General features: G+C 41.7%; 1 protein-coding gene across 1 annotated transcript; it reads left to right on the forward strand.

Annotated features, from left to right (window-relative positions):
* The first annotated feature begins 2,197 nt into the window (after positions 1-2,197).
* Positions 2,198-21,122, forward strand: LOC131198733 (vomeronasal type-2 receptor 26-like). The gene is made up of 4 exons (XM_058183705.1): positions 2,198-2,368; positions 12,360-13,220; positions 19,410-19,536; positions 20,227-21,122. The coding sequence occupies exons 1-4, from the start codon at positions 2,198-2,200 to the stop codon at positions 21,120-21,122; spliced, it is 2,055 nt and encodes a 684-aa protein (XP_058039688.1).
* The last annotated feature ends 1,830 nt before the right edge of the window (positions 21,123-22,952 follow it).

Genomic DNA, 22,952 nt, shown 5'->3' on the forward strand with positions numbered 1-22,952 from the left:
ACCAGATCGCGCGAGCCGGTCCAAACTGGGAGCATTTCACCCCTGGTTACTACCCTTTTGTTCAAGTTCATAACAGTCATCATTCTATTTTCCTACTCAAAGTCTATGGGGAGCTTCACTGAACATCTATTGATTTCCACTATAATTACCTAGGGAATCTTAGTTATGTAGCTTCTTCTCAAATCCTTGGGGATATCTAAGGGACAATCCAAAAGAACAGGTCAAGATTGAAAAGTGTTATTAATTGTGGGACCAGACAGCTAGAAATGTGACAATCTGTTTTTTGAGAAAGGATATATATGGAAGCTATTCTAACTAGTGAGATGGTTATTTATTTAATTTTTTTGGTCATGTTTCATTGTTGCAGACAGAACTAGTTCATATGTGGTGACACAGGTATTCTCAAAGAAAATGGTATTTTTCATTGCAGTCATGGCAGTGTTACTGCCAGGGCTTACATGCCTTACCCCTCAGTTTAATGCATGTGCTGTGGGGAAACCTCCCCTTATGAAGCACAAGTATTTTTTGTCAGGCGATTTCATAATGGCTGGGATACTATCTCAGTTCTACATCGTATCTGATCCAGTGCATTTTGGAAGACATCCCTCTGAAGAACTGGTTGATGAGCCCATGTAAAGACTTTCTCTTCTTAACTGTAGCATATCTCAAATCAGATATTCTTCTATAATAGGATGCTCAGACTGAGTTAATTAGAGTTATTACTTGCAACATAAATTATTTCTTCCGCTTCTTGCCGGTTAGTTCCTTCATTCTAAATATAGATTGCTACCCACTGATATTTCTTACTTGCCAAATAAATAATAAATACACTTGGAGGTTTTTTTGATTAAACATTTTTAAGAAAATGTTGGATAACCATCTGACTGAGATGGTGTAGGGTTTCCTGCCTGGGCAGGGGGTTGGACTAGAAGGCCTCCAAGGTCCCTTCCAACTCTGTTTTTATGTTATGTTATGTTAAAAATCAATATTAAGCTTTTCTCATTTACTTACTGTTGTACAAATCATCAATGCTTTAGTATTGAATCACTTTTTTCTGCCAATTAAATGTCAACATTTCATGATTTAATGGTTGCTGTGAATATTAGGGAACGATGGTGCTATATAGCATTTTGAACTTGATTTCTAAACAGGTGGTTCAGCAAGCATGGAGCACAAATGTAGGGCTGTTTGTGCTAATGTAAGAGCTACCTCTATACTTACGATAAGGAAGCTGTGTGAAGGCCAAAGAAAAAGATTTATATACAACATTTACCTTCAAGCATGCTTCAGAACAGATTTTTCACTTAGTTGCTCTATCTGGAGCAGGTTCATCAGCATAGCCTTATATCAACTTGAGAATATAAAATTTCTCTCTCTCTCTCTCTCTTTCTCTCTCTCTCTCACACACACACACACATACAACTCCCAAAAAAGAACAAACGGTGGGAAAATAGAACAGTTAAAGATAGAAAACTAGAAGTGTGTCTAACAATTATAGCTAGATGATAACAAGATTATTAATGTAAAGTAATTCATGTGTTTCATCGTGAAAATTCTATATAATGAATGAATCATGACAGCCAGCCTTTATCTAGTGAAAAATGGTACTTTTCTTTTTTTTAAGAGCTTTTCTCTTTCCTCTAAAATAACATGTTGTAGACTGAAATATTTCTGCAGACTATTTCCATTATTATGCAAGTATTTTATTAGATTCCATACTCTTACATTACATCCAGTGGTGGGATTCAGCCAGTTCGCACCACTTCGGGAGAACCGGTTGTTAACTTTCTGAGCAGTTTGGCAAACTGGTTGTTGGAAGAAATCATTAGGGCAGAGAACCGGTTGTTAAATTACTTGAATCCCACCGCTGATTACATCTCATGTAATTTAAACATTTTTCCTACGATTGAGTACATCTCTAGCAATGGAAATCATTTTTGAGGCATTTACATAATTCCCTGAATTGTAGTGTGTACAATCAAGTTTTGTGTGTAGTGTTTAGTTGAAAATAAAGTATATGTCATGTCACATTCTGTGAGAAATGAAATACGTTTTGGAATATATCTCTTATTGCAGATTTTTCCTACAGAACTATCAACATATTCTGGCATTGGCTTTTGCTGTAAAAGAGTTAAATGAAAACAACCAAATTTTACCCAATGTGACTCTGGGTATGCACCTCTCTAATAGTTATTTCATGGCGAGATGGACCTACTTGGCTTCAATGCAGCTTCTCTCAACACGGGGAAGATTCATCCCCAATTATAAGTGTGATGCCAAGGATAGGGCAATATCTGTTATTGCAGGACCTAACTCTCACATCTATCCCTACGTGGCAAACGCCTTGAATGTCTACAAGATGCCTCAGGTAAGATTTGCCCTTGAACAAAATGTAATAGGCTGTGAGAAAAGCCTTGATAGTCAGGAGGAAGAGCCACAGTCTAGACAATGATCTGATCAAAAGTATCTGAGCCCAAACCAGAAAAGAAATTTGGGAAAGCAACTCAGAATGGACTCTTCCTTGTTCTTTTGAATGTAAAGGTAGAGGAGAATTCTTTTAGTCTTGCAAGATCAGAAAACCCAAATCATGAATACTAAAGATTCATTTATTGTAAGTTTCAGTAACAGAAGCCCACAAGTTTGAAATCAATTCTCCCCATCTATTTACATTTTGAAAGTTATGTTTACTAGTGCAAGAAAACAATTATGCTATTATTTTATGTTAATTTTTTTAAATTTGGAAATAAAGCGCCATTCAAACAGAAATAGATAAAAAATGTGGTGGCTAGATGAGATATTTTAGATACTCTACTTGATACAGTCTGAATCCAAACCAATTAATAGACTATGATTGCTTGACTGACTTAAAAATACACTTTATAGAAGTGTCAATACATTTCTGTGAATATATTTTATTACCATGTTTTAATAACCACATTCATTCATGATTAAAAAATTCAAGGTGTTATTATTTGGAAATTTTTTAAATTTGTTCTTTAAATTGTGGTATGGTTTTCCTTCCTCTCTCCTGAAATCAGCCTGACCTCACCCCATTCCTAAGAGGTCTGTAAGGGGCGTGCATAAGAACACCAACGTGCCTACCATTCCTGTCCTAATGTTCCCTTTGGTTGTATCCAATTCGTATGGTTATTTCATGCTTATACTTATATATATTGTTGTGTTTGACAAATAAAATAAATATAAATAAAAATAAAATAAAAATAAAATAAAATAGTTAATGGCTTAATTAGAGATGAGCAATTCCAACAGCTAGAATGTGATAGCAGTAACTATAACTTAATCAGATATCAAATGCGGTAGGATTGTGGGACATTTGATATCTGGAAAAAAATGGTTTGAGTCTCTTTAAAGCAGACACAATTTTTCTCTCTCCAATTTTGAATAGGAGTTTTTGAAAATGGGAAAAGTGATCCAAAGATATACCAGCAGTTGCCATTTCAGGTCACAACAAGTTTGCTGCTCTACATTTTCTTCCCCTGTTTGAATGAGGGGAGAGAAAGACTTTGATTTGTAGTATACTTTCTCTTGATATTGATATAAAATAAAATGGAAAGTTAGAGGCAAATACATGACCCAAATGTGAAATAATTGAAATGAAAAGAGGATATTCGTTCTTTGTGCTTCAGAAATGCTTTTTCAAAAGGCAACTGGACTTTGTTTTACCTTTTGCTTCTCATTCAAGAAGCTTCCTCACTTGGTCAGAACCAAAGTTGGTTTGCTAGCAACTGCCAAAAAGCCAACACAGTCCTAGGCTGCATCAACAAAGGCATAGAATCAAGTTCACATGAAGTTTTACTATCAGTTTATAAGGCCTTAGTTAGACCACACTTGGAATATTGCATCCAGTTTTGGTCACCACGATGTAGAATAGAATAGAATAGAATAGAATAGAATAGAATAGAAGAGAAGAGAAGAGAAGAGAAGAGAAGAGAAGAGAAGAGAATTCTTTATTGGCCAAATGTGATTGGTCACACAAGGAATTTGTCTTTGGTGTATATGCTCTCAGTGTACATAAGGAGAATAAAATACATTCATCAAGAATAAAAAGATTTAAAACTTGGTGATAGTTAAGGTTACTAATAAGGTATCAAATCATAATAGGAAACAAATAAAAATATAAATTGAAAGATACAAGCAACACGGTTATAGTAATAAGTGGAAAGAGATAGGTACTAGTAAGGAAGAGAAGAATAATACTGTCTTAGTAAATTATCTGACAGTGTTGTGGGAATTAGTTGTTAAGCAGAGTGATGGCATTCAGGAAAGAACTGTCTTTGTGTCTAGTTGTTCTGGTGTGCAGTGCCCTATAGTGTCTTTTTGAGGGTAGAAGTTGAAACAATTTATGTCCAGGATGTGAGGGGTCTGTAAATATTTTCACAGCCCTCTTTTTGATTCGTGCAGTATACAGGTCCTCAATGGAACGGAGGTTGATAGCAATCATTTTTTCTGCAGTTCTACTTATCCATTGAAGTCTGTGTTTGTTTTGTCTGGTTGCAGAGCCAAATCAGACAATTATGGAGGTGCAGATGACAGAGTCAATAATTCCTCTATAGAACTGGATCAGCAACTCTTTGGGCAGTTTGAGCATCCTGAGTTGGCACAGAAAGAACATTCTTTGTTGAGCTTTTTTGATGACATTTTTGAAGTTAGGTGTCCATTTTAAGTCTTGAGATATGATAGAACCTAGAAACTTGAAAGACTCTACTGTTGATACTGTGTTGTCTAGTATTGTAAGAGGTGGTAGTATAGGAGGTTTTCTTCTAAAATACACCCCCATTTCTACGGTTTTGAGTGTATTTAGTTCACAATGGTTCTGATTGCACCACAAGGCTGGTTGTTCAACCTCCCGTCTGTATGGAGATTCATCGTTGTCTTGAATGAGACCAATCACTGTTGTATTATCTGCAAATTTCAGTATTTTAACAGAGGGATCTTTTGAGATGCAGTTATTGGTGTATAGAGGGAAGATTAGTGGAGAGAGCACACAGCCCTGGTATAAAAAAGATGTTGAGACTCTGGAAAGAGTGCAAAGAAGAGCAACAAAGATGATTATGGGACTGGAGGCTAAAACATATGAAGAACAGCTGCAGGAATTGGATATGTCTAGTCTAGTAAAAAGAAGGACTAGGGGTGACATGGTAGCAGTGTTCCAATATTTGAGGGGTTGCCACAAAGAAGAGGAAGTCAACTTATGTTCCAAAGCACCAGAAGGCAAAACAGAAACAATGGATAGAAACTAATCATGGAGAGAAGCAACCTAGAACTTCTCAAGGAGAAATTTCCTGAATAAGAACAATTGACCAGTCGAAAAGTTTGTCTTCAGGCATTGTGAGTGTTCCATCACTGGAAGCTTTTAAGAAGAAATTGGACATCCATTTTTCTTAAATGGTTTAAGGTGTCCTGTTTGAGCAGGGGGTTGGACTGGAAGACATCCAAGTTCCCTTCCAATTTTGATAATGGTAAAGCAGTGGTGGGTTGCTTCCGGTTCACACCGGTTCGGAAGAACCGGTAATAAAAATCTGTTGTCGTTCGGAGAACCAGTAGTAATGACTAGCTGGCCATGCCCTTAAACTGGTCCCCCAGCTGCCATGTTCATCACCACCACGTTCTTTGTGCATGCACATCCCATTGCCTTGCAAGTCCAATGGGATACACATGTGCAAAGAACATGGGGACACCGCCGGTACTTTTTGGCAGCCTGCGGAGAAAGCAGCTGGCAAAAAAGCCTTTTCAGAGGCTTCCTGGCCAGCCACTTTCCAGCAGCAGTGGCTGGCTGGGGGCTTGCAAAAACTCAGGTCGGCTTGCCTTCCTGACTCTGGACTAGCCGCCGTGGAAGGTAAGCAGCCAAAAAAAGAGGCGGTAGTGGAGGAGGAAGGCAGGCAAGCGGGCTTCCCGGCTAGCTAACTCCCTTTCCCGTGGCCCTGCCATGCTTGCCTGCCTTCCGGCCCAGCCAGTAGGTGGTTGGGCAGCCCTTCTGGGAGACAGAACTGCTGTTGTGTCTTGCCCGCCCTCAGAGCAGCCGGGGCCTTCTTACCTGCTCCCGAACACTGAGGAATGTATGCCTCCCGGCCCAAGTCCTGGCTCCATGCCCACACAAACTGCAGAAGAAGGAGCATCTCCCGGCCCCAGCCCTGACTCCATGCCCAGGCAAACGGAGCAGCTAGACCCCTCCCCCTCCTCCACAGCATGTGAGCCTGAGGAGGGTTTATTCCCAACAGCTGCTGATTGGTGTGACCCTCGCATCAGAAGGCTGGATAGGCGGAGGCAACAGAAGGAAGGGAGGGGCAGGCCTTAATGAGTGCTGAGTCATGGAGCCACACCCCATGGCCTATATAAAGGATCTGCTTTCTGGCAGTCTCTGAGTCAGGCAAAAGTCGAACTTATCTTGCTGAAGTCACTTACTGGTCTCCTGCCTGCTCTGAGGACTTTGCTAGGACTTTGGGCAGAGCTGCAGAGGCAAGCCTGATTCGGATTTCCCTGACCCGGCCGTCAGCGGAGGAGTGGGACACGACAACTGCTGTGCTGGAGGTGAGAGGGGCAGAGGCAGCGGCAGTGCTGGGGGAGGGCGGTCAGATGTCACACACACACACACACACACACACACACACACACACACACACACCAGCCCTGTCACCCTCACTGCTGCTTCTTTTGCTGTCGGGATCTTGCCATTCTTAAAGTCTATCATGAAGAGCTGGAAGACGTTTCCTTAGCTCTCCCCCAAGTCATTGTCGGAGTGTCTGAGATCTTAGAAAACGTCTTCCAGCTCTTCACAATCAACTTTAAGAATGGCAAGAAGCCAGCAGCAGAAGAAGCGGCAGTGGAGGCGACAGGGCAGGTCAGGGTGTGTGTGTGTGTGTGTGTGTGTGTGTGTGTGTGTCCCTTTGCAAGGACTTTAAGGCAGCTCCTCTGAGAAAAAGAGGAGGCAGCGAAGCCCTGGCTGTCCCCTGGGAGAGGAACGTGGAGACACACACACGTGCACGCACACACACACACACACACACACAAGCCTCTGTCACCTCCGCTGCCACTTCTCACCACTCTTAAAGTCTATCATGAAGAATTGGAAGACATTTCCTTAGATCTCCCCCAAGTTATTGTTGGAGCATCAGAGATCTAAGGAAACGTCTTCCAGCTCTTCATGATAGACTTTAAGAGTGGTGAGAAGTGGCAGCGGAGGTGACAGAGGCTTGTGTGTGTGTGTGTGTGTGTGTGTGTGTGCGCGCGTGTGTGTGTCTCCACGGTCCTCTCCCAGGGGACAGCCAGGGCTTCGCTGCCTCCTCTTTTTCTCAGAGGAGCTGCCTTAAAGTCCTTGCAAAGCTTCTTGCCATTCTTAAAGTCTATCATGAAGAGCTGGAAGACATTTCCTTAGATCTCCCCCAAGTTATTGTTGGAGCATCAGAGATCTAAGGAAACGTCTTCCAGCTCTTCATGATAGACTTTAAGAATGGCAAGAAGCCGGCAGCAAAAGAAGCGGCAGTGGAGGTGACAGGGCAGGGCATATGTGTGTGTGTATGTGTATGTGTGTCCCTTTGCAAGGACTTGGAGGCAGCTCCTGTGAGGAAAAAAGGAGGCGGCAAAGCCCTAGTTGTCTTCCAGGAGAAATCAACCTGTCTCTGCAGCACCGGTCATGTGACTGAGTGTGCATGGCCAATTTGATGTCATTCACAGCAAGGGGCTGGCCAACCTTGCCCTGAGTGACTTCAAGTTGGCCATGCCCACTCAGTCACATGACCACCAAGCCACACCCACCAGATAAGCCACGCCCATAGAGCTGGTAATAAAAAAATATGGAACCCACCCCTATGGTAATGGTAATGATGATGATGATCAGAACTGAAGAAGCTTCTTTGATGAGAAGCAAAACATATTCCTCAAAGAAAAGAGAAGTCCACAGGATCCAACCTGGGTCAATCACCGTGACCAGAGGTTGTTGTTTTTTTATTTGAATTTATATCCCGCCCTTCTCCGAAGACTCAGAGCGGCTTACATTGTGTAAGGCAATAGTCTCATCCATTTGTATATTATATACAAAGTCAACTTGTATTGCCCCCCCCCCAACAATCTGGGTCCTCATTTTACCTACCTTATAAAGGATGGAAGGCTGAGTCAACCTTTTTTTGTCTTCCAAGCTTTTGGACTCATGCTAGACACCATCTTTGGCACCATGACTCCTGCACTGTGGAAAAGAGAAAGAAGAGGCAGGGTTCATCAGGGTCAAAGGACCCCACTGCTGCGGTCATGGTCATGGGCACCATGACTCCTGCACTGTGGAAAAGAGAAAGAAGAGGCAGGGTTCATCAGGGTAAAAGGACCCCACTGCTGCGGTCTGGATGCTATTCACCATATTCACTCCCTAATGCGCCCCTTTCTTGACCGGGATGCCTTATGCACAGTCACTCATGCTCACAGTCACTCATGCACAGTCACTCATGCTCTCGTCACTTCTCGTCTGGATTATTGCAATGCTCTCTACATGGGGCTACCCCTGAAGTGCACTCGGAGCTCCAGTTAGTTCAGAATGCAGCTGCGTGGGTGATTGAGGGAGCCACACGTTGCTCCCGGGTAACACCGCTCCTGCGCAGTCTGCACTGGCTACCTGTGGTCTTTTGGGTGCGCTTCAAGGTGTTGGTTACCACCTTTAAAGCACTCCATGGCTTAGGGCCCGGGTACTTACGGAACCGCCTGCTGTTACCTTATGCCTCTCACCGACCCATATGCTCACACAGAGAGGGTCTTCTCAGGGTGCCGTCCGCCAAATAATAATAATAATAATAATAATAATAATAATAATAATAATAATAATAATAATAATAATAATAATAATAATAATAATAATAATAATAATAATAATAATAATAATAATAATAATATTTTAATTTGTATACCGCCCTTCTCCCGAAGGACTCAGGGCGGTGAACAGGCAGATAAAATACAGACATACACAACCCTTAAAAAACTGATTTAAATTTGCCCAAAAATTAAAATAATATACACCCCCATAAAATTACAAAAATTTAAGAACCCATCAAATTCAATTAAAATTAAAGGTAAAAATCAAGCTAGTCCAGCCATCCAAAATAAATAGGTTTTAAGTTCGCAGCGAAAGGTCCTAAAGTCAGGTAGTTGTCGAAGCCCGAGGGGAAGTTCGTTCCACAGGGTCTGAGCCCCCACAGAGAAGGCCCTCCCCCTGGGGGCCGCCAGTCGACACTGATTGGCTGACGGCACCCTGAGGAGTCCCTCTCTGTGGGAACGCACTGGACGATGGGAGATAGAGGCCGGCAGTAGACAGTCCCGTAGATAGCCCGGTCCTAAGCCATGGAGCGTTTTAAGGTGGTAACCAATACCTTGAAGCGCACCCGGAAAACAACAGGTAGCCAGTGCAGTCTGCGCAGGATAGGTGTTACGTGGGAGCTCCGAACCGCTCCCTCAATAACCCGCGCAGCCGCATTCTGGACTAGCTGAAGTCTCCGGGTGCTCTTCAAGGGGAGCCCCATGTAGAGAGCATTGCAATAGTCCAGGCGAGAGGTAACGAGAGCATGAGTGACCGTGCATAAGGCATCCCGGTCCAGGAAGGGACGCAACTGGCGGATCAGGCGAACCTGATAGAAAGTTCTCCTGGAGACGGTCGCCAAATGATCTTCAAAGGACAATCGATCATCCAGGAGCACGCCCAAGTTGCGTACCTTCTCCATCGGGGCCAATGACTCACCCCCGATAGACAGCCGCATCTGCAGCTGACTGTACCGAGGTGCCGGCATCCACAGCCACTCCGTCTTGGAGGGATTAAGTTTGAGCCTGTTCCTCCCCATCCAGACCCGTACGGCTTCCACACACCGGGACAGCACTTCGACAGCTTCACTGGGGTGGCCCGGGGTGGAAAAGTACAGCTGAGTGTCATCAGCGTACAGTTGGTATCTCACCCCGAAGCCACTGATGATCTCACCCAGCGGCTTCATATAGATGTTGAACAGGAGGGGTGAGAGAATCGACCCCTGCGGCACCCCACACTTGAGGCACCTTGGAGTCGATCTCTGCCCCCCTGTCAACACCATCTGTGACCGGTCAGAGAGGTAGGAGAAGAACCACCGATAAACGGTGCCTCCCACTCCCAACCCCTCCAACCAGTGCAGCAGGATACCATGGTCGATGGTATCGAAAGCCGCTGAGAGGTCTAATAGAACCAGGGCAGAGGAGTAATCCTTATCCCTGGCCCTCCAGAGATCATCCACCAGTGCGACCAAAGCTGTCTCCGTACTGTATCCGGGCCGGAAGCCGGACTGGAACGGGTCTAGATAGACAGCTTCATCCAGGTACTGGGGTAGTTGACATGCCACCGCACTCTCTACAACCTTCGCCGTGAAGCGAAGATTGGAGACTGGCCGGTAATTCCCTAAAACAGCTGGGTCCAGGGAAGGCTTCTTGAGGAGGGGTCTCACCACCGCCTCTTTCAAGGCAGCGGGAAAGACCCCCTCCCGCAAAGAAGCATTTGTAATCCCCTGGAGCCAGCCTCGTGTCATCTCCTGAGTAGCCAGTACTAACCAGGAGGGGCACGGATCCAGTAAACATGTGGTGGCATTCAGGCTACCCAGCAACCTGTCCATGTCCTTGGGAGTCACAGGATCAAAATCATCCCAAATCACCTCAACAAGACGGGTCTCAGAACCCTCGCCTGGATCTACCCAATTTTGATCCAATCCGTCCCGAAGCGGAACGATTTTATCGTATAGATAACCGTTAAACTCCTTGGCACGCCCTTGTAGGGGGTCCTCCCGCCCCTCCTGTTGAAGAAGAGAGCGGGTCACCCAAAACAGGGTGGCCGGGCGGTTATCTGCCGATGCAATGAGGGAGGAAACGTAAGAACGTTTCGCATCCCTCAGTGCCACTAGGTAGGTCCTGCTGTAGGACCTAACTAGTGTCCGGTCAGCCTCAGAACGGCTGGATCTCCAGACACTCTCTAGGCGTCTTCTCCGACGTTTCATCTCCCTCAGCTCCTCGGAGAACCAAGGACATGGTTCAGAGGCCGCAAAGGCACGACACGGTCCAAAGCTCCAGCCGCGGCCTATTCCCAGGCTGCAACTAGTTCTTCAGTCGTGTCGTGGGCCAGGTGCTCGGGAAACGGCCCAAGCTCCGTCAGGAACCTCTCCGGGTCCATCAGGCACCTGGGACGGAACCAACGCATTGGTTCCGTCTCCCTGCGGTGGTGGGTAGCGGTCAGAAAGTCTAGACAAAGGAGAAAATGATCTGACCATGACAAAGGTTCGACAACTAAATCATTTAAAACCAGATCATTCAACCACTGGCCAGAGATAAAAATCAAGTCTAGGGTGCCTCCCCCGACGTGGGTAGGGCCGTCAATTAATTGAATCAGGTCCATGGCCATCATGGAAGCCATGAACTCCTGAGCCGCCGAGGATGCCACGCCGGTTGATGGCAAATTGAAATCCCCCATGACCAACAGTCTAGGGGTTTCAATTGCCAACCCGGCCAGCAACTCCAACAGCTCGGGCAGGGCTGTTGTCACGCAGCAAGGAGCCAGGTACATGATCAGCAAGCCCACCTGAGTCCTACGACCCCACTTCACGTAGAGGGATTCACACCCAGCTATCTGAGGCACAGTGGTTTCCCTCGGTTCAAGACTCTCCTTAATAATAACTGCCACCCTGCCACCCCTATCCTGGGCCCTCGGCTGATGGAATGCTCGGAAACCTGGCAGGCACATCTCCACTACGGGAACCCCCCCTTCGGTGCCCAACCAGGTCTCCTGGCGGCTGGCGGCCCCCAGGGGAAGGGCCTTCTCTGTTGGAGCACCTACCCTCTGGAACGAACTTCCCCCCCGGTTTACGCCAATTACCTGACCTTCGGACCTTTCGCCGTGAATTGAAAACATATCTGTTTATCCAAGCGGGACTGGCTTGATTTTTAAATTTTCAAATTTCTGAATTTTTAATAATTTTAAATTGTATTTTATTATAGGTCAATTCAACGGTTTTAATTTTCGGCCATCTTTTGAATATGTATTTTAATTGTTATTTTAATTTTGTATATTATTGTTTTAATCTGGCTGTATACCGCCCTGAGTCCTTCGGGAGAAGGGCGGTATACAAAATCTAAATAATAAATAAATAAATAAATAAATAAATAAATAAATAAATAAATAAATAAATAAGATGCACAGACCTTTCCACCCACTTTTTTGGGGGGAACTGCATCTTATGGCGCAAAAAATAGAGTAGATCTCAGTTATTATGGAAGATCATAAATTAAGACGAGATATTTTTTCAAAAATGATGAATATTTCATTTTGGAAAATTATGTTCCCTTTTTTCTATGTTCAGCTGATATATGGGTCTTCTCCAACAATAGATGACAAGATACAAACAGTTTTCTTTCATCGTTTTTTCCCAAGTGGTGACCAACAGATTATGGGTATTCTCCACTTCTTGTTGCATTTAAGGTGGACATGGATTGGGCTGATTTCCCAACCTGAGGAAAGTGAAAAGAGATTCATTCAAGATGCTATTATTTTGTATTCTCAGAAAGGTATCTGCTTTGACTTCATTGAAGAGATGGGCAAGGAAACATTTTCTAATGATATTGGAGGAGCATTTCAAGACTTTGGTAAAATGTACATGATTATCATGAAGAGCACTGCCAATGTCATTATCCTCTATTGTGAAAACCAAGTCAGTGCCATTTTTAGAATGTTGCCCTACTTTACCGAATATGAAGAGATGCCCGTCGAGAGAAAAGATAAAGTTTGGATAATGCCAGCCCAGATGGAGTTTACATCCCTTCCCTTTCAAAAAAATAGGGGTATGGACTTTTTCCATGGTGTTATAACTTTTGAAGTTTCTTCCAAGGAGATTTCTGGATTTAATAAATTCCTTCAGATGAGAAACCCAACTTCAGAAACAGAGGACCATTTAATGAGTGTGTTCTGGGAACAGGCTTTTGAATGCTCTTTTCCTAAAGATAAGTTAGGTGAAGATGCTGGAATGCTGTGCACTGGAGAAGAGAAGTTGGAGAAACTACCTAAGTCTGTGTATGACACTAACATGAGTGGGCAGAGTTACAGCATCTACAATGCAGCCTATGGTGTGGCACATGCTTTACAAGCCATGCTTTCTCTCATGTCCAAACACAGAGCAAGGCCAGAAGTTGGGAGAGAAACATTGCTGACTCAAAAAGAATGGCAGGTAACAAAAGAATAAATGAACATTTCCTGTTGCTCTTCTTTTATTTATTTATTTATTTATTTATTTTATTTATTTATTTTGTCACAACAATATACATAAGCATCACACAAAAGATTATATAGTATATAAACATACATATGAGGAAATATAAGGAGGTATAAGCATATATATATGCTTATTTTACACGGGAGAAATTTTACACGGGAGAAAACCCGAACAACCAAAGACCTATATATATATATATCTCCTATATATATATATATCTCCTTGGCTATTCGGGTTCTCTCCCACGTAAAATTGGAAGTGTCTTGATGACGTTTCGACGAAGTCTCATTCGTCATCTTGAGGCTTCAGCTTTGTGCTTCTGGGAGCAATGTCTGATCGCAGCTGTTTCTTCCTTTTAACTGCTAGTGGGGTTTTGAACTGATTGGATGGGAGCTTGGCTGTGCTCTGATTGGATGGGGTTTTTTTATGCTCTGATTGGCTGGGGGTGTGTCCTGTTTGGGTGGGGGCTTGGTTGTGCTCAGATTAGTCTGAGTTGCAGGGGGATTTGAGCTGGTGAGCTGCATTGCTGTTGTTTGGCTTCGTGTTTGTGGTCGTGCTACATCTTCATAGTGGGTGTCAGTCTGCTGCATGTATGGATTGGAGGGGTTTGAAATGGCTAATATTGCAGCTGCGGTCTGGCTTCTGGTCCTTAGTCGTGCTTCATGATCAGTGTGGGTTTGGGTCTGCTTTCTGGGTGGATGTGCGGTGGTGACATCCTATGTGGACCTTGTAAGTGTGGGTCTGGTGTCATTCCTCGTGTTAGGGACTCATTTGTCAATAAGGGCGGGTTTCCAAATGGCTGGTAGGCAGGAGGTATCATCTCATTTGTTCATGCTGTATGGGCGTTTTTCTATTTCAATGGCTTCTCTGATTATTCTGTTGTTAAAGTGTTCAGTTTTGGCGATAGTTCTGGTCTTTTTAAAGTCAATATCGTGTCCTGTGGCTTTAAAGTTGACTTTGTAAATATATACAAATAGAATGAGACTATTGCCCTATACATTGTAAGCCGCCCTGAGTCTTCGGAGAAGGGCGGGGTATAAATGTAAACAAAAAAAAAAAAAAAGGTGTTGGACCAGAGAAGAAGTTGGTTCCCCTTTTTTGACTGGAGAAAACTCTTTTTTTACACGGGAGAAAACCCGAACAACCAAAAACCTATATATATATATATCTCCTATATATATATATATCTCCTTGGCTATTCGGGTTCTCTCCCACGTAAAATTGGAAGTGTCTTGATGACGTTTCGACGAAGTCTCATTCGTCATCTTCAGGCTTCAGCTTCGTGCTTCTGGGAGTAATGTGTGATTGCAGTTGTTTCTTCCTTTTTAACTGCTAGTGGGGGTTTGAGCTGATTGGATGGGAGCTTGGCTGTGCTCTGATTGGATGGAGGTTTTTTTATGCTCTGATTGGCTGGAGGTGTGTCCCGTTTGGGTGGGGGCTTGGTTGTGCTCAGATTAGTCTGAATTGCAGGGGGATTTGGGCTGGTGAGCTGCATTGCTGTTGTTTGGCTTCGTGTTTGTGGTCGTGCTACATCTTCATAGTGGGTGTCAGTCTGCTGCATGTATGGATTGGAGGGGTTTGAAGTGGCTAATATTGCAGCTGCGGTCTGGCTTCTGGTCCTTGGTCGTGCTTCATGATCAGTGTGGGTTTGGATCTGCTTTCTGGGTGGATGTGCAGTGGTGACATCCTGTGTGGACCTCGTGAGTGTGGGTCTGGTGTCATTCCTCGTGTTAGGGACTCATTTGTCAATAAGGGCGGGTTTCCAAATGGCTGGTAGGCAGGAGGTATCATCTCATTTGTTCATGCTGTATGGGCGTTTTTCTATTTCAATGGCTTCTCTGATTATTCTGTTGTTAAAGTGTTCAGTTTTGGCGATAGTTCTGGTCTTTTTAAAGTCAATATCGTGTCCTGTGGCTTTAAAGTTGACTTTGTAAATATATACAAATAGAATGAGACTATTGCCCTATACATTGTAAGCCGCCCTGAGTCTTCGGAGAAGGGCGGGGTATAAATGTAAACAAAAAAAAAAAAAAAGGTGTTGGACCAGAGAAGAAGTTGGTTCCCCTTTTTTGACTGGAGAAAACTCTTTTTTTACACGGGAGAAAACCCGAACAACCAAAAACCTACATACAAACACCCGTGAAAACCTCAGAAAACATATATATAAATATAAATATATATAAAAAAACAACCCATCTAATCAGAGCACAGCCAAGCTCCCACCCAATCAGTTCAAACCCCCACTAGCTGTTAAAAAGGAAGAAACAGCTGCTCCCAGAAGCACGAAGCTGCCAGAAGCACGAAGCTGAAGCCTGAAGATGACGAATGAGACTTCGTTGAAACGTCGCCAAGACACTTCCAATTTTACGTGGGAGAAAACCCGAATAACCAAAGACCTACATACAAACATCCGCGAAAACCTCAGAAAACAAATATATATATATGTATGTATGTATGTATGTATGTATGTATGTATGTATGTATGTATGTATGTAGAGAAAAAAGAGAAACAATAGGACAGGAATGGTAGGCACGTTTGTGCTCTTATGCACGCCCCTTATGGTCCTCTTAGGAATGGGGTGAGGTCAATAGTAGAAAGTTTTTGGTTAAAGCTTTTGGGATTATGGGAAGAGACCACAGAGTCTTTCTAATGCAATGAGCTCTACCATTGTGGGCATGGCCAATCAAAACATCAAATTGATGATTTGAAGTCTTGTATGACTCAATTTTCCTCATCTTCCAAGATTTAAAAAGTTTTGCAATTGTGAATAGTTAACAACTTATAATAATATGGAGGAAAAGGTTTAGATGCTGAAGTATCTGTGAATGAAGGTTAGAGGAACATTAATTCTGTGAAAGTGCCCAATCATGTTAAAGGGATGATACATAAGTTAACACCCATAATTCATTCTTTCTTTCTTTCTTTCTTTCTTTCTTTCTTTCTTTCTTTCTTTCTTTCTTTCTTTCTTTCTTTCCTTCCTTCCTTCCTTCCTTTCTTCTTTATTTAATTTCTTAATTTCTTTCTTTTTTTCCTTCCTTCCCTCCCTCCCTCTCCTCTCCTTTCGTCTCCTCTCTTATTTACTTTACTTTACTTTACTTTTCTTTTTCCTTCCTTCTTTTTTCATCTATCTATCTATCTATCTATCTATCTATCTATCTATCTATCTATCTATCTATCTATCTATCTATCTATCTATCTATCTATGATCTTCCTTTCCTTTCCTTTCCTTTCCTTTCCTTTCCTTTCCTTTTCCTTCCCTTCCCCTCCCCTCCCCTCTCCTCTCCTCTCCTCTCCTCTCCTTTCGTCTCCTCTCTCTTATTTACTTTACTTTACTTTACTTTTCTTTTTTTTTCTTTTTGCTTCACTTATTAATTGTCTACCTCTGCTTCTGTTTAGCTCCATCACTATTTGAGAACCATCTCATTTAATAACACTGCAGGACAGAAAATTTCCTTTAATGAAAATGGGGATGTAGAGACTGGATTTGACATTATCAACTGGGTCACGTTCCCAAACGAGACCTTTGTTAAAGTAAAAGTTGGAAAGATCGACCCAGCGGTTTCTCCTGATAAGTTATTCACTATTTCTGCGCAAGACATCACCTGGCCTACAATGTTTAACCAGGTATTTCCTGCTCAGATTTCAAACTGTGTGTTCTTTCCCTTCCCTTCTTGTTTACAGAATTATTGATTTGAATGGCTCTTACCTTTAAAATCATCCAGCCAGAGAGAACGGGGAGCTTGAAATACAAAGACTGAAATCTTTGTACAGCCAGACTTAAAATAATTTCCTAGTATCTACTTGTCACATTTTTATGGTTTTAGCAGAACATAATTCAATACCTAGAGTCTCTTTTTGTATTTCAAAATTGCCTGGTTAAGATACATGCACACACACAAAAGACACACAGAAGTTAAAGTCATTAAAGCTACAAATGATATAATTCACAACAATTCCACACTGACAGTGTGAAAAGTTTAATGCCTGCTGTGCATGCTGGAAGATTTGTATCACAAGAGGATATATTTGGAAAATCCATGGTTCACTTTGCCAACAGTGTTTCTGAATATTATTCAATCTGGCTTTCCAGAATCTATGCAATTTGAAGTTACATTTAATTTTAAAGGGGGAATAACTTTTAAAGTATGTTAATGTTATTGGAAAAAGTTGTGAAAAAAGAAGTAGAAAAAAAAGCCCTTTTCTTGAGGACATATTCTAGTTAATGGTTATTACATGCTGTGGTTGGCTAAAGCTGGTCTGCCTCTTTGGAAGGCTTGTAAACTGCTTCTCCCTCCTCAGTTATGGCTGTACTAGTTTCTGAGTGTTTTTGCTCAATCCATCAACAATTTTGGTCTCAGCTCCTTCACATATAACTGGCTGCTGTAGCTCTTCAACATACTTTCTTTTATCTCTTCTACTGTCACCCACTAATCTTCTTTTTAAAGTTACATTTCATTTCTTCCCTAGGATTAATTTCTTCTATATATATTCTGCATTTCTACCTGTTTTTTTAAAAAAAATACCTTTCCTTTCTTATTGTCTATTGTATATTCAAGCAAGCATGGAGGTAGATCTACTATTTTATCTCTTCATTTCAATCCAGATTTTTCGTTTTGCTTTTTGCTTTCTGAACCAAATCTTCCTCCTAGGACCAGCAAAAGAACGAGTCATCTACCATGTTGAGTACACAGAAAGTAATAAGTTTATTCTCACCCTGTAGCTAAGGAACTGGGAATGCTATTTCTAGTCACATTTGCTTTCCCTCTTTCAGAAGCACTTTTCCCCCCACATTTGCTGGTTAACTCTGCCAAGTATCCTCATATGCTATCCTCAAACTCTGCTTTCCTCAGTATCTTATATACTGGGATTCTGATCTGTCAGATTTGCTCTTTTTTATAGTGTGTGGGGTGTTCTATATTGTTTAAATACAAATAAAATAAAGTATACATATAAAATGATTTAGAATAAAATAAACATCCTAAATCAACAACAGCCACCAAGATTAAGATTACCTACCACAAATAAAATGTTTATCTTACGTAAGTACTGCAATACAGCATACTTGAAAAAAATATTCCCCTCTTATTCATTGTAATTGTCTTTTGCTAAATTCAGCTCATTCTGCAAGTTTTTTTATCTGCAGTTCTTTGCAATTTGAAAATAAGAAACTGGGCAATGTCATGTTTGCAAAAAATGTAGTATTTCTATAAACTATCTATAGTAATATACACTAATCTCCAAAATAAAAGAAAGGAAACACAACACTGTAAAATGCTTTGGGTAGATGCTGGCTATAATTCTACAAGCAGTTTCAAGGCAAATGCAAAGAAACTTTATTTTTGCAAAGTACTGTACTTACAAGCACAATGGTTTGCAAAGTACAGTACAGTACAGTACACCGCCCTGAGTCCTTCGGGAGAAGGGTGGTCTAGAAATCTAATAAATAAATAAATAAATACACAGTACTTAAAAAGAAGCAGAGCAGTTTGCAAAGGGCTTACAAACAAACCGTACAGTACAGTACTATGGAGCAGGTATGTCAAACTTAATGATCACGGCGTTGTCACATGACATATTGGGACTCCCCCCCCTTTGTTAAACCAGGCAGGGGTGGGGCCAGCATGTGACACATCTGGCCAGCGGGTTGGGAGTTTGATAGCCCTGCTATAGAGTAACAAAAAAGAACATTGAAAAATATAGAAGCAATTCTCCAGTCCTCAAGCCAGCAAAACAATCCTCCAGGCAACCGCAGATCATCCACACAGCACCAAAAAAACAAAAAACAAACTTAGCACTGGCTGCAAAATCACCAAATCTTGTTTGGCCAAGGGACCAGGAAAAAAAACAACCCTGCCGGATTCAGAAAATCGCATGTCATAACCCCAAATGGCAAAGGAAAGTCACAGAGTAAAAAATGGCTATCAATGCAGCAGTGACTGAATCAAAGTCGTATGGCTACAGAGCCCTCTTTCTGGTCACAGTTTTGAATTTCTAACATAAGTACCCTTTCTGGATAAATTATTTCTTGTGTAAATCTGCTAAATTTAATGGTCGTACCTGGAGGAATAACTGTCTTTAGATGTAAAATTCACCCTGAAATAGAATTTTCTGATAGAAACCTTGTGACTTTCACTTCTTGATAGGTTCAGCCTCTTTCTGTATGCAATGACAATTGCTATTCAGGGACCAGGAAGAGGAAAATAGAAGGGAAGCCGTTTTGCTGTTATGACTGCATTCCATGTGCAAAAGGGAAAATTTCAAACCAGATGGGTAAGAGCTGCTTTGCAAAAAACTATTCAGACTCCTTAACTATGATTCAAAATGCTAATGTTTAAAACTCTTAAGGCAGGGGTGTCAGACTCGAGGCCCACGGGCTGGATGTATCACTCACTGGTCATACCCGTCCGGTTTAGCGAAGAGCAAAAAAGTCATGATACGTCATGTAATAACTCCATGAGGACACGAGTTTGAAACGGCTTTCCTAAGGGGACTTTTAATGTCATGACTGAATGAATGATATTGTGTCATAAATTTAAGAATGAAAGGATATTTAGAGAATCCAAAAATAAATGTTTGGCTTGAGTTGTTCTAGATTGTTACAGATAATGGCTTCTGATTAATAAAAGAACTAAATAATTAAAAAAAATGCCCAATGAAATTCTATTTCTTTTGAAGCATGAAGGATTTTCCCAAGAAAGATAGAAGAGAGAGAGGGAATGAATGAAGGGAGGTGCAGAGGGAGAGGGGGGACATTATATATACAAGAAGAACAAGTTAGAATTGTAAACATAAACCGCTGCGTAAGTAAGTATTAGACATTTTGGCATACTTAAAGCATGGCACTAAATATACAGCAGGAGAGCATCATTTAACTAATGCCATTAATTAGCTCCTATATTAACTCTCAATTCCACTATATTGCTATTTCTAGAAATTGATAATGAGGTTTTCTTGTTCCAGATGCAGTTGATTGCTTCCAATGTTCAGAAGAACACTATCCAAACAAGGCTCAAAATCTCTGTATTCTAAAAACTACAACCTTCCTGTCTTACAGTGAGCCACTGGGAATCATCTTGGCCACTGCTAGTCTCTTCTTTTCCTTCATTACAACTTTGGTGCTAGGTGTCTTCATTAAAGAGCAGGACACACCCATAGTCAAAGCCAACAACAGGAACCTCACTTACATTCTTCTCATTGCCCTCCTCCTTTCCTTTCTTTGCAGCTTACTCTTCATTGGGAGACCTGACCAAATGAAATGTCTCTTGCAACAAACTGCTTTTGGCATCATCTTCTCCATAGCCCTTTCTTGCATTTTGGGGAAAACAACCATTGTTGTTATTGCTTTCATGGCCACTAAGCCAGGCTCCAAAATGAGGAAATGGGTGGGGAACAGGTTGGCCAAAAGTATTATCCTATCTTGCTCCATAGCGCAATTCACCATTTGTATAGTATGGTTGGCAATTTCTCCCCCATTCCCAGATTTAGACACGCACTCCATGGCAGAAGAAATTGTGCTGGAATGTAATGAAGGTTCAGCCATCATGTTTTACCTTGTCCTTGGCTTTATGGGGTTCTTGGCTTCTATCAGCTTCACAGTGGCCTTTCTAGCCAGGAGGTTGCCTGACAGCTTTAATGAAGCCAAATTTATCACCTTCAGCATGTTGGTCTTTTGTAGTGTCTGGATATCATTTGTCCCAACCTATCTGAGTACAAAGGGAAAATATATGGTGGCTGTGGAGATCTTCTCCGTTTTGGCTTCGGCAGCTGGATTACTGGGCTGCATCTTTTTCCCCAAATGCTATATTATTATTTTTAGACCTGATTTGAATACGAAGGGACAGTTAATAAAGAAATGATTCAGAGTCTGCTTATTGGTGTGATGGATTAATTGTTCCCCTAATTCCAACAGTAAATGTGAGACTCATTTCATGCCAGAATTGTTGACTCAGTGCCACAAATGTAAGCATATAATCTCAACACAAATTTCTATTAAAGATCTCTTACACATAGTGAAGAGGATGTCAGGGTACCAAGTAACAGTCCCAGTGAAATAAAACTCCAAGGTCAGAAGGTTCCTCAAAGTATAGATTTATTATGCATGTCATATTGGCACAGCTGATGAAAACCCAACTCTAAAGCTCCCTGGTTTTCCCTATCTAGTTCAAAATCCAAAGCTCATCCCCCATCTATGGACAACCATCACATGCCCCAATTAGCTCACAATCCCAGTCCCGAATGACTCCCAACCATGCCCTCCCAGGTGCTGATAAGACTGTTCTTGGTTCCCAAGAGAATGAATGTTAATTTGGTTACGTGTTTCCCTAGCTAGCTCTACTTCCCCCTCCCTTTCCCACAGCTTAATCCAGCCTCATTGTAGCAACCCTGAAGATGTTTCAAGATGGCTCCAGGGTTGGCAGAGGAACATTTATATGCAGATGCCTATAATCCGAAAAGGGATTACAAAATTCTATCAAAAAACAGTAATTCTCGTTTCCTTGAGAACAATATTATAGTTTGCAGCAATCCAATAATTCAGCAGGATTCATGTAGAAAAGAAACTTCTTTATATACAGTAATATAAAATTGTATACATGATGCATGTATACAATATCCATGCAGCAGAAGCAAGAACCAAAACTCAGAATTCAGAAGTACAAAATCTATATAAACACAGAAGCAATAATGCAAGGACAAACCAACTCTTTTATACATAACAGTCAGGCTAAGCCATTCCCAGGCTCCAAACTGTCTGAATCACCAAACAGTCCCCATTGGCTGACCTGTTGCCATGTCTATTCCAATTCATGACCTCTTATATACTGACACTCCTCCCTTTGTGACTGGAATAGACATAAAACCAAATAACTTAATATTCTTCAGAAACCTGTATTTGAAGACCCAAGTTCACAGTTCCTTTCAAATACCTGAAAACCTCTTTTACATCCATCCAATGCAATTGTGTTGGTGCAGCAGTAAAGTGACTCAAAATGCTTACTGCACAAGCTATGTCTGGTCTGGATCAGATGTGAGAACCTCCCTATTGCCGACTGATATTATCTCTTGATCACAGGCTTCACTTTTGTCCTCCCCCAAATTTCATTAGCAGAATACCTGTCAGGTAGAATCGGTGTGGGGGATCGGGTTTATCTATCTACTAAATACATAAGACTGAAGCTGCCTAGTAAGAAGTTTGGACCTATGTTTTTTGGTCCATTCCCAATAGTAAAAATAATTAACCCAGTGACAGTTCCGCTTAATCTCCCTCACATTCTCGGGAAGGTGCATCCTGTTTTCCACTATAGCTTGCTGAAGGCAGCCATAGGGAACAGATTGGAATAGAATAGAATAGAATAGAATAGAATAGAATAGAATAGAATAGAATAGAATAGAATAGAATAGAATAGAATAGAATAGAATAGAATAGAATAGAATAGAATTTTATTGGCCAAGTGTGATTGGACACACAAGGAATTTGTCTTGGTGCATATGCTCTCAGTGTACATAAAAGAAAAGATACGTTCATCAAGGTACAACATTTACAACACAATTGATGATCAATATATCAATATAAATCATAAGGATTGCCAGCAACAAGTTATAGTCATACAGTCATAAGTGGAAAGAGATTGGTGATGGGAACTATGAAACGATTAATAGTAGTGCAGATTCAGTAAATAGTCTGACAG

This window comes from Ahaetulla prasina, chromosome 4 (genome assembly GCF_028640845.1).
Source record: "Ahaetulla prasina isolate Xishuangbanna chromosome 4, ASM2864084v1, whole genome shotgun sequence".
Lineage (NCBI taxonomy): Eukaryota > Metazoa > Chordata > Lepidosauria > Squamata > Colubridae > Ahaetulla > Ahaetulla prasina.

Coding starts and splice junctions, on each gene's coding strand:
- LOC131198733 (XM_058183705.1), top strand. CDS start 2,198: ATGGCGAGATGGACCTACTTGGCTTCAATGCAGCTTCTCTCAACACGG. Junction 2,369..12,359: donor ATGTCTACAAGATGCCTCAG/GTAAGATTTGCC, acceptor TTCTATGTTCAG/CTGATATATGGGTCTTCTCC. Junction 19,537..20,226: donor GAAAATTTCAAACCAGATGG/GTAAGAGCTGCT, acceptor TTCTTGTTCCAG/ATGCAGTTGATTGCTTCCAA.